At 43.9% G+C, this 12144-nt stretch overlaps 1 protein-coding gene across 1 annotated transcript in view; it reads right to left on the bottom strand.

Moving 5' to 3' along the window:
* Positions 1 to 10604, bottom strand: part of fto (FTO alpha-ketoglutarate dependent dioxygenase) — a 125948-nt gene extending 115344 nt beyond the window's left edge. Inside the window, exon 1 of the mRNA XM_071531162.1 lies at positions 10527 to 10604. Coding sequence (XP_071387263.1) covers positions 10527 to 10604 — 78 coding nt within the window. The remainder of the gene's footprint in view (positions 1 to 10526) is intronic.
* Between the last annotated feature and the right edge of the window lie 1540 nt (positions 10605 to 12144).

Here is a 12144-nt window from a genome sequence, read left to right as displayed (position 1 = left end):
ATAAAATAAAAAAAAATAAAAAAAACAGTTTAAAGAACCTTGGCACTAATCCCTATTGTCATCCCAGCGCAGCAGAAGGACTTACAAACACAGATAACTCCGCTGAAGCTGTCTATTTCTCAGGAGTTATGGGGACAGCCGAGCCGCTGTGCGCCTTGAATCAGTCACTCAGATTAGCCCAATCCCCCTGTGCTGTCAGTCAGCCGAGACAGTAGCCTGTCACCGCATTTACATGAGTCCATCTCATGTGTGACAATGCCCCCTATATATGACAATGGCTGCAAGGAAGGGGTCCACTCGCTCACAGATAGTGGATGTACAGTATGGCAGATGGGCTGTTGTTGGATTAAGCTCATGGTGCGCGGCGTGCTCACATCTTCGCTGACACTCCGACAACAAGTTTAAGGAGACTTAACCATTACTGTTTCTCCGTAGTGTAAAGAGTGTGGGAGATGTATGTCAGATGAAACGCATACATACAAACACAGACAAACACATACACCAGGATAAACTTCAAAAAACTTAGAACTATAGGACTGTTGTGTGAAAGCCATAAGCTTACCTACTGCATGTCTTCCCTAAAGTTGGCTTCAAGCATGACTTTAATCCCCCTACTTCACTTAACATGATAAAGCACAAAGAATAAAACAAAAACAACATAAAACAGTTTGCTCAGACTCCATCTTGAATAAACATAGCGATGGAGAATTAGAGGCCAACACGGAAAACTCCTACTATAAAATGAGGAAAACTCTGTCCTTCTGTCTGTCTGTCTGCATCCGTTTTGCTCCTCAATGGGTTGGCCAATCAATCTGAAACTGCACATGGGCATTGAGCATTGGCATAGGCAGGGACTGACGAAGCTGATTTTTCCATTTTCCCAAATTTACGCTCTTTATGCGCATTTTTGGCAAGTCTGCGCGGAGTTGTGGGGTATGGACTAGTATCTCTGAAAACCCAAACCCAAAAACACTAAATCACAAACTTTGGTACATCAAATTAATTGGGGATTCATTCCCACCAAGCATGAGTTTGTACTTTTAATGAGTGAGGACTATTTCAAGGCACCTGAGAGCTCAACGTGACTGTTTTTTATGCTTGCGTGACTCACTTCACTTCAAGCAGTCCTGCAACAAATGACAGTGGATGCCCTCTACATAACAGGGCCAGGGCACACATGACACAGGGGCTGACAACTGAACCCTCAAACTCCCTAACCCCTAGCCCTGCCATCACACACACACACACACACACACACACACAAACAGCCCCCAAAACAGCCCTGACATGACCGCTCGCCAGCCCTCCCTCACCCCTCCTCGCCCTTTTTCTCTCTCCATCTCACTGGAGACAACACTCAATTCAGGAGCGTTTTAGCCAGGCAAGTGGATGTGACCCGCTGCCCCCTAGTCAGGCTCATCTGAATAAACAGAGCTGAAGGAACAGGCAGAGGAAGGGAAATCTGCCTATATTATGATGGGAGGAGAGAAGAGGGGATTCAGCCGGGGGGCTCCTTTCTTTATGCACGTTTGATCATGTGGTTGACAGCGCCGGTGGATGGAATTACGGACTGTTGAACAAAAGGTTGTGGTGTGTGTGTGTGTGTGTGTGTGTGTGTGTGTCTAAGTGTGTGTCTAAGTGTGTGTGTGGGTGTGTGGGTTAGTCTGGACGGCTGGGTTTCCGTGCCCTGACAGTGTTGGGCTTGTGACAAGCCTCTGCCGCACCACACCACCGCATACAACGCGTAACCCGCCCACCCGCCTTCGAAGTCCGTCACTCAGAACGGCCGAGGGAAGCGCCGTGAGAAGGGGCCAGACGTGGAGGAAAGAGGGAGGGAGGGAGGAGAGAGGAGAGGAGGATGAGGAGGAAGAGGAGGGAGGGCCGGTCAGGGGTTAAGCGTAGAGAAGACAGCGATGAAAGGCAACTGTCATGCACCAGTGCTCGCCCAGGAGCACCTGTCTCGAGAAGAACATGCAAAGTGTGCCGGCCGCGTCCTGACAACACCCCCACTTTTTCTACCCACACACACACACACACACACACACACACAAGCCCTCAAAAAACACAGTGCCAATGCTCCACCGTAGGAAAGGCATCGCCTGTCTGACAGCATGCCAGTCAAGCTGTCATTGGCTCTCTCGCATATGCAAGGAAAAGTTAGGCTGATGAAGGAAAAATACACCGGGGCTCAGAGGAAGAATCACTGAGACATGAACAGGCTACCTGAGGCGAACAGACACTACTCAAAGAGTTGATGCAGAGTAAATGCTGGGGTGAGTGATACATAAATAATAGCTATATGAAAGTAAATCCAGGATAATTGGGCTACGTACTTCAGATTGAAAGTTGGTCTAGTTACAAATGCCATTTGGTGGATGCTGAGTGCAGGCATTTTTTAAGATTGTTTATTTTTGGTATTTTTGCCTTAGATAGCTTACAATGAAGTGAGACAGGTAAGAATGGGAGAGGTTCCAGGTTGGATTTGAATCCAGGACATCACAACTGAGCCACCAGGAAGCCCCAGCACGGCCATTTTTAGCACAGGGCACAAACCTATAACCTTGGCAATGCTAGTGCGATGCTGAGCTACACAGGAGATGGAAACCCTAAGCTAACAACGTTACTGTCATGCTCTACCTACAGAGCAATACAGCACAGTGTTACAACATAACATTATTTTTTTTACAGGCAGAAACTATCTGGTATTTTGTGAATGGTGGTTAGCAGGTGAGGCCTACCTCCAGCTGGCTACGCTAACACCAACGCTAAAAGTTGGCTCTAGCTAAGTGGGGCACTTCCCATGTTTAGCCGCCCCTGGGCAATACGCTACATGGCAGGTATTTTCACACACTTCCATTACACACGTTTATGGAAAAGAACTTATGATGTACAAATTAACAGTTACCATTTACAGAGTCTTGTGAACGCGGCCTCCCGCGGCTTTTGTGAATGAAGGGTTTTGGACTTTCCATTGAAACCAGATGTTGGGCAACACCGTAGCAGTAGGCACTTTCACTTTATTGGAAAGGTGAGTCATTACAAAGGAAAATAAATTCACAAATAAACAGTATCAAGATTCCTCTTCCCCATTTAAACGGTGCAGGTGGCTTTGCACAGTGAAATTCATTTTATTGGAGCTAGCTAAAATTAGCTACAGCTAAGGAGGCTATGATGTATTCTTGGCTACCATCTATTATTATGGACATTTCCGCTCGGTAGGCCAATACTCAATGACTCAGGTCTGACTCAGTATTACTTCTATGATTCTATTTCCTTCCCGTATCCATAGTGCTACTGCCATCAAACAAGCGTATTAAACATTTCAATACCTTTTTTTTATGTTATCTTCTCCAGCATTCACATGGCGGCACGGACTCATGAGTGTATACACACACGAGGCAGCATGTGTGCACATACAACCATACACACACACACACAAAATCATACCTCACACATACACACACTCACCTATACACAAGTAAGTGCATGTGCACATGCACACACACACACACACACACACACACACACACACACACACACACACACACACACACATACCCACAGACACACATACACAAACCCACATATGTACAGACACACACCAGACAAACAGAAATGGAAAATAACGACTCTCCCGGATCGTAGCCTCGAGTGGCTAATGAACCCCCTGGAGGCTGTAGCCTCTGTGTCTGAGGTGAGAGGGTCATTCCCATGTTTATTCAGCACCAGCCCAATGAGCCACCACCACCTATTGATTGAATTGATTATTCTATGTCTCTCTTGTGACGGGGCGCATGCATGACAGATGAACCCTGCTTGGGCAGGTCACACTCAATGTAATCTCATTGGATCTGACGGCTGATCTGGTCGGCCAGTTTGCATGATCCACATCGCGGCCTTGTTTGCAATACGCTGACATCAGTAGCTAATGCCTCAACACTAATATGAGGTGCTTGGTAGGGGCTGTCAGACACACAAGCTGTCAAGGGCTGTTTGGACAATGCTAGCAACTGCTTCCATAGGAGAATACAAAACTGAGTATTTTAGAATACTACCATCCACTCACACAGCAGGGAATAAAAAATGTGGTTAAACTATGAATTCACCATAAGGTTGACAACCAGAACATTATACTGTGGCAGTAAACAAACAAAAAAAAATGTTTTCAGAGTAGTCACATTTTATGTGCTATTTTCATGAAAAAAAATTCAAGTCACTCACATCAGTATGAAACTACTTAACTCCCTAACTTAACCTAACATAATGTAGGTATACTTTGAAGGTGGGTAACATGGTGTGTGAACTAAGTTTAGGTGACTTTACCAGGTAAGAAAGCTGATGTTGATGCTTGATCATTTATGAAGTAAATAAAAATAATAATAATAGAATAACTCCATAAATAATATAATAATACTCCTGGCTAAAAGCTTTATCATTAAATGTAGAGGCATAGAAGAAATGTGTTTGGAGAGATTCAGAAACTATGTAAAACACTACAGCAGGATGGAAGAATGTATGACCCAAGTAAGCCTAGAACGATTCATTATTCATGAAAGGTGGGATAGTTTGAGAATTGGGGAAGGATGGATATAAGCTATTTTCTTAACTACATTTGACTGGGAGTTGAGCTGGTGACTTAAGAGGACATTATTCTATGTATGTATGTAGATTGTTGGATAAGTGTGAATGGTGATGTATTCTTTGCATTGCCATGCAATATGTGTATGTATATGTGCATATAGATATATATATATATATGTATACGTATATGAGATTATGTGTGATTGTGCATGTGCAGATGTATGTGTATATATGTATCTACAGATCATGTCAAAATGTACCTCATCTCAAAATCTGTAAAAAGAATTGCTGTAAAAACAGATCAATGTAAAAACAAAGTGCTATCTGTCCTCCAAAGCGGGGGGGGTGGTGGAGGGGTTAAATAAAATAGAAAAAAGAAATAATAATAATAATAAATAAATAAATTAAATATTCTACCAAAGTGAAATACCACTTTAAGCACCAAGCCTTTGGTCTATTGCCATGTTAAGACTTTATCACCTATGGCAGTTTCATTTTCTGTTAAAAACATTCACCAAAAATGAAGACCCTTTTTAGACTATGGCTGGCCATGCATGGATGGCCGATGACTATCTCGGTTATGACTCACTATGGCATTCAATCCCACCATCGGGCCAAACTGTAATGCCTACCATAAGGCTATCTCTGGTTTTCCATTCGAATGTTTAGTAAGATCACAGGTCCTCTTAAACACATATGTGAGCCCTTGGCAGGCCATCTTAACCATGTGCCCTGAGACAATGCAGGCTGGGCCGTAAAAGTTGATATCCTTCCAGATGCAAACCAAATGTAGACATCATGCACCTTTAAAATGTCATACATTTAACGTAGACTGCTATAAAAAAAGAGCATAGGAACTGAGGGAGAGATATACACGGATTCTCACATTTATCATGAGAGGCTGACACATAGAGTACCATTCTATGGTCGTTGACAGGAAGTCATCTACTAACAAAAGAGAACCATCTCATGCATAAGTAACTTAGCGGGTCATTTTATCTTCACAAAATGGTTCCTGAATGTTTAACTGTCACAAGTCATAGGACATGTTATGAATGAATTTAAGAATTACTTCACAACATGCATTGTAATGGATGTGTATCACAGACGCAGTGGAGCAAAAAATACGGCAACCAAACCACATCCTTCCATCACTGACACCTATAAGACCAGGCCTAAGATCTGCCCTTGATCACACTTAATGCAACAAATGCATAGCCATCAAATTGAATTAATTTATTTCTCTTACCCCATAAAACTCAAAGTAGGTCCACACAACATTCTTACTCCACCAAAGAAAAAGAAAAAAACACTAAATCTCTTTCCCCCGCATCATTGCAGCCACACTTCATCTTTATGCAGGTGTACATGTGTTGGATCTATTCTACTTAAGTGTTGATAATGTATGCAAAAAGGTTTTAGCCTATTTTTGCCAGCTCTTCTGTTTCTGTGATCGAAGTATTTCATCAGTGAATCAAAGTTACAATGAAAATAGATAATAATAATCATCATGTTATAATCATTAACCACATCTGATCAGCTTCATCTCAATACTGTTGAGCTACCCTATGACATCCTTGCATACAATTCTGCAGGCACATAAATGCATCACGGACTAAGTGTGATGGCTGCATTAGGTTAAAGAGCAGCTTGACTAACCAAGCTGATCTGTAAACAACTCAGTCCAGATATATGAGCCAAAGATCAAATAGCAAAGACAAGGTAAAGACATGTAGAGGAAAAGCTCAGCAGCAGACTAATCAGCCCCCTCCAACACTCGCATAGGCGATCAATGAAAGACCCGGGGCCTTGGGCCTGCACTATATTACACACCAAAACTTCATATTCATTCATTGATTTTACTTTTCAGAATAGTATATCACTGAACTCCAATGGGAGCGAAAAACAGAGGCCGGGGCTGAGGTCAACCCTCGCGTGGACGGATGTTTGCACAATATTGATGGCGCACGCAGAAAGAAATGACTAAATATCCGGATCAATAGCTAGTTTCCCTAGCCACGACAGGCCGTTCCAGATGGAAATATATAAATACATCTTTATGGCTACAGGAGTGGCCCTAACGAAGAGGGCTAAATGCCCCCCTTAAGGTAAACTCTTTGATTAGCCAAGGCCAGAGGTGACTAGAGGGGTCTGCTGATGCTAGGATGCCACGCGTCCAATGGCCTGAGGATGCTAATGCACACAGGGGCCCAGTAAAGGGGCCAAGGATATGACAGGTCACAAGCCCTGGGCAGAGTGCTCTGTGCTACCTGACCCTCCTATTCATTTGTAATGATAATGGGCCTAGGCTACATCACTCTCAATCATGTTCGAATAATGCATAGCATGCATAATTTATAAAATCTCTTTTTTTTCTTCCATTTTCACATAAAGCTAAGCCACTATTCCAGCTGATGTGGTCAGAACTGGAATTGGGAGGTCTGCTAGTTAGAAAACAAAATTTGCGTGTGGTCCTCTTCAGTCTTCAGCCACGTGGAGCGTAAATGGATTCTGTAGCTCAACAGACATTACGGAGAGTAGAGATAAAGATGTAGAGCACTCTGTAATCAGACCAGGCCATCGGCAGCCCAGAGCTCTGGCTCCCGCATGGTGGAAATGCTGCTGCTGCTGCTGATGGCACAGGAGCTGCCTGCTCTTATTTACAGCACAGCTCAATTACTGAGGACAACAACCAACCTCACGGCTTCCCCTGCTCCACAGCGGCCAACGGGGCCATAAAGAGGGAGGAACCAGATCATTGCCTGCTCCTTAATTAAATGAAAGCTGTTGGGTTCATTTGCCTCCTTCTTCTACCCCCCACCCTCTCACCCACGCCTCTTAGTTACAGCAAAACAAAGGGGTAACACATTGAGCTGGCCAGCCCACCGCTGAAGACCTCCCGGACACCATCCCTTCTTGGCCCTAAATCACGGCTGAATAAACGGCCCAGTGGGTCCCTGCTGGACCCTCCAGCGCCCCCCCAGCGGCAAGGCCAGAGCAGGGCAGGAGGTGGATCGACACCTCACCAGCGATAAGTAATTCTGTAGAGGATTAGCGGCATGATGGTCTGATCAATACTGGGTGCTCAGGCCATTAGGAATGCAGCGAGGAAATGGCCCCCTCCGGTAATAAAGCAGGGCGTCTGGGTTCTCCTTCATTTGCCGGCTCCATTAGTGTAATGGTATCATTATCTGCCACAGCCGTATTTTTCTGAGCCCTGGTTTTTCCACGGCTCGACCGGCGGGGGTCTGATGAAGCCGTGAGAGCCCCCATGCCGAGCGTTCCCCTTTCTCCCGTTCTACCTGGAGCCCGGGTGTAAATCTAGCTCTGTTGGAGCTTGTGTGCTGCCCTGCCTTAGGTATCCCGACCCATGTTTTATGTCAGTGCCTAACACTATTTCTCCATTATTGGCTCATTAATAGAGCAAGCAGCATGTAGCGTGGGTTAAGAGGGAGAAAAAGATGGCCGGCGGAGCGCAAAGCTGCTGAATGTGCTGAATCCGACACCCCCTCTTGCTAAAACACCGGGCCTGACATGACAGGACGTCGGCATTAGTCGCCATAAATCGTTACCTTTACACTAATTCACCAGCTAACATTTTGTGGGGGAGAATTGATTAACCATGTCTGGATGTGTGGCCACATAATCAGCTTTTACCTCGCTAGTTGTTAATTTAACAGAATTGCCAAGGGAAACACAAACCATTTTAATGAGTGTTCAGAAATTAAATACCCTAAACAGCTTGCACTAGCTGCCACAACCAGAGCAAACCAATGAGGCTGATCTGAGCGATGGGCTGGGCTGAGCTCAGGACCTCACAACATCTGGTGACCCTGTGTGATCATTACTTAGCCTGCAGCTCGCATGCACTTCCTGTTTCGACACAACACTTTATACTTGTCATCGCTGGCCAAGCGGCGAGTTCGCATCAAAGACAGTATTAGAACATAGGGTTAAGGGACGGGGTCAGTGTTGTTTTCACACTTTCCAAGGCATGAGTGGAAATTTGTCCTGTGATGACGATTATGATTAAACACAATGAGAAGTTTTCAATTCGAGTCGAGTGCTGCTACGGGATCACCGGAAACCCATGAAAATGTGGCTATTTCTGAACCCAGTGCAATGTACAAAAATACATAATGTTTCATGCAGTGTGAAAACATGTCTTTTCCAGTTGAAACAACAAATGAAAAGACAGTCTGGAAAAAAAATGTCTAATGGATCTGTTCCCTAAGTCACGTGAAAAGAGCGCTGCTATGTAAACATTTCAAGATGAAATAAATGTGGATGAGTGTGGCTGGGATGTGATTAACTTCGCCTTGGCAATTAGGCCTAGGTCCTACACCATTTCACTAAAAAGAAAAAAATATATACTAGACTATGGCATGCCACCTGTCAGTCTGCTATATTGACTAGGAGATTGTGTATTCGGTTGGCTCTTAGCGGTTGGTGCTTGCATTCCCTAACTCAAAACGACAGCACACTCATCACAGCACATCTCTCACATTGTGCAGAATTGCAAACACACTCACTTACTGCATAAGACCAACCATCATATCCCAGTTATTAGTTATCAGGATAACTGTGTCATTATACAACCACTGGATCATTGTAACAACTGACCAGAATGAATATAGCTCCATCAATTTGGCTGTTCTGTGGTTATACAGTCATTTTGCCATTATAATTCCTCTTGTTCATCCTTTTATTTGTCTAAAAAGAGGGGAAGCTAAGCCATTAGGTCTGTGCAGTGCTGCTTGGCTGCCGGAGGGCCAGCTGGAATGAGTTCTCTCTCTGAGCCGCTCATCTGGCCGCCATGGCTGCTTTCATAAACAGGAGGAACCACGTCCTACATAGTTTCAGTGCTGTCTAACATGATCCAAACACATGTGCCACGGCAGACGGCGTCCAAGTCAGGAGATAAGAGGAGAGACAGGGAGAGAGACAGACAGGGAGACAAACAGACAGACAGTCACACGGAGAGAGAGAGAGATGACTGACTCCAGGCCAAGTGCAGCCGAGGATGCCTTGGGCACAGCAGAGTCCCTTCCTTCCTTTCCCTTTGTATCTCCATAAACCACAAACAGCCAGCGTCACAGTTATACAGCATGCGAAAGCCTGACTAAGCCCAGGTTAGCACGGAACAGAACACAATTCAGCAACATGCACACTACCTGGTTCCTCACAGGTTATCTCTGCACACCAAAGGGCCACGTTGTGAGAAAATCAGGCAGTAGAGGATTTCACATTTATACCAGTGTACCTCAGTTGGTATTAAAGCTAGTAACAACTTAAAGCCACTTATATTTTAGAGTTGTAATCCCAGCATTAGGCTATTGGTACTTCTTTCTACTGTAAATCGTAGTCCCAATCATCTTCCATATGCACAGCAGAGCCTTAAGCAGCTGTGGACTGCTGGCTGACAGCCACATCTGAGTTTCTCTTCACTGGCACTATAACTTCACTATAAAGTTGCACTGAACTATCCTGTTTACACTATACAATTTAACAGCTAGTTCATCCTCCACGGCAGAATGGGGTCCCAATTTAAGATTTGACACTGTTTTGTCTTCAATAAATTATAATTAACCTGATGACATTTGCCATCTGCTCATAAATAGCCTATATCCTCCAGACTATAATCCATAACTTACTGCTATTTGATATGGGATGTCAGACGCAATTCTGTAGGCTACATCGTATCAGCAGTTTATTTACGCAGCAAAATAGCGTTTTAATACAACTGTTATCCTTCCTTGTGGTAGAATGGGGGAAAAAATGGAAAACACAATAAAGGAAACAGGCAAGGTGAGGTATGCGTTGACATTCGCGGCTTTGCAGCCTTCAAAACGCAGCCAGCACCATCACATTAGGAGCATAAGATATTCAATGAGCGACAGGGCTTAGAAATTGCCAGACCTAACGGAGAAAAACGCTATCAATACCTTTCTTCTCTTCTCCCCCTCACTGTCACCCGATCTTTTCATGTTCCTGGAGTTGTGTTTACACTGCCTCGCTTTCATTAGGGGCTACGTTGGTTATTGTAGTATACGAATAATATATATCGCATGCTACGCTTCTATTAGAAAAGGCAAATGTGTAAGCAGCGTGCCAGATGGACTCCTTAAGACCCCGGCCGTGAATATTTTCAGGGTAAAATATTTTCTCCGCTCAGATTCGCCCAGGAGGCGCTACAAGGGGAGCAATGAAAACTACAAATCCCAGAGAGCGCGCGTGCTGGAGGCGGAAAACGCTTCGGCGCGCTCAAGTTGTTGCGCAGCGCAGGTGCTGCGCAGGTACAGATAAACAAAGTGGAGTTAAGCCGTGCAACATTGTTTAAAATCAGTAGTTTAGCCAGCATTACAGTGTTATTGGAGCTTTTTTTCCCTCTTTACTTTCAGTACAGTCCTGTACGGTACAGTCAAAATGCTGTGACATAAAAACAGAAAATGTAAAACAGAAATTGTAATTGTTTTATTATTGGAATAACGGCAGCAATGATAGCACTGCTATCATTGCATATCAACTACTTCTAATACTATTGATGCTGTTACTAGGACAATTACTCCCACCACCCGTTATTATTATTAATAATACTACTAATAATAATAATGATAGCAACAACAATAATAATTATCAATAATATAATACCTAATAATGTTTGAATACTTCGATTTTTTAAATCTTTAAATGAAATGTTTTTTATTTTTTTTAAATAGCCATGTCTTCAACATGGATATTCCATATGTTTCCCCTCTTTTGTAAATCAAAAGCAGTGCCACTTTCATCTTAGACTATGTGTAAAAATAGCAATCATGCTTTGAACGTGCTCCAGTGCGAGTCCCGCCAGCTCTCTTTCAACTCTTGCATGCATCTCAAATCCAGGTGCTTTACTGCCGGTGTGGGCTTCAACCATGGCAGCCCCTTTTTCAACTCCCCACCAGTTGTGAACGTGCACCGTAAACACACAGAGCCTATGTGGCTGCCTCTATGTATCACACACAGTTAAAGTGCCCTCTCGGCCTCTCCCTCGGGTTCATCCAGATCGCTCATAACATGTTTTGAATGGTGCTGAAATGTACTCTGTCCGTTGTTCCTATAAAAGCACATGTGAAGGACTTGAGAGAGTTTTACGGACGGAGCGCTGGTGCTGGGAAGGGTGGGGTACTGGGGGCGGATTGCAGGGGTCTGAAACACCTGCTACATATTACCATTACAGACTTTGATCAGTGTCTTCATTAGTTTCCTTTGTAATCTCTTTTCTTTTATGGTAGAGCTGACCCAAGTGAGCCGGGTACAGTGATTTAACACACATGTTTCTTTCACCTGTCTTGTAAAAAGCTCAAAAGCTCTCCCACTTTCAAAGATGCCGGTGTCTCTGGCATCCCTTAGCAATAAACAGAGCAGTTCTTTTGATTCCTATTTATAACCTACATTTCCTCTCCTCTTCCCCGTTCTTTCAAGGGGAGAATATGTTTGAAAAATATCCTTGGAAACATTTTGCGAAAACTAGATCCATGTGCATATATTTGAACATGAACATATGGGAGCTTATATGAACTT

This window comes from Centroberyx affinis, unplaced genomic scaffold (assembly GCF_046629955.1).
Source record: "Centroberyx affinis isolate AG114_WGS23_722 - 3 ecotype Tasmania unplaced genomic scaffold, CSIRO-AGI_Caff_v1 ptg002047l_1, whole genome shotgun sequence".
Classification (NCBI taxonomy): Eukaryota; Metazoa; Chordata; class Actinopteri; order Beryciformes; family Berycidae; genus Centroberyx; species Centroberyx affinis.
This window is presented reverse-complemented; position numbering and strand designations above follow the sequence as displayed.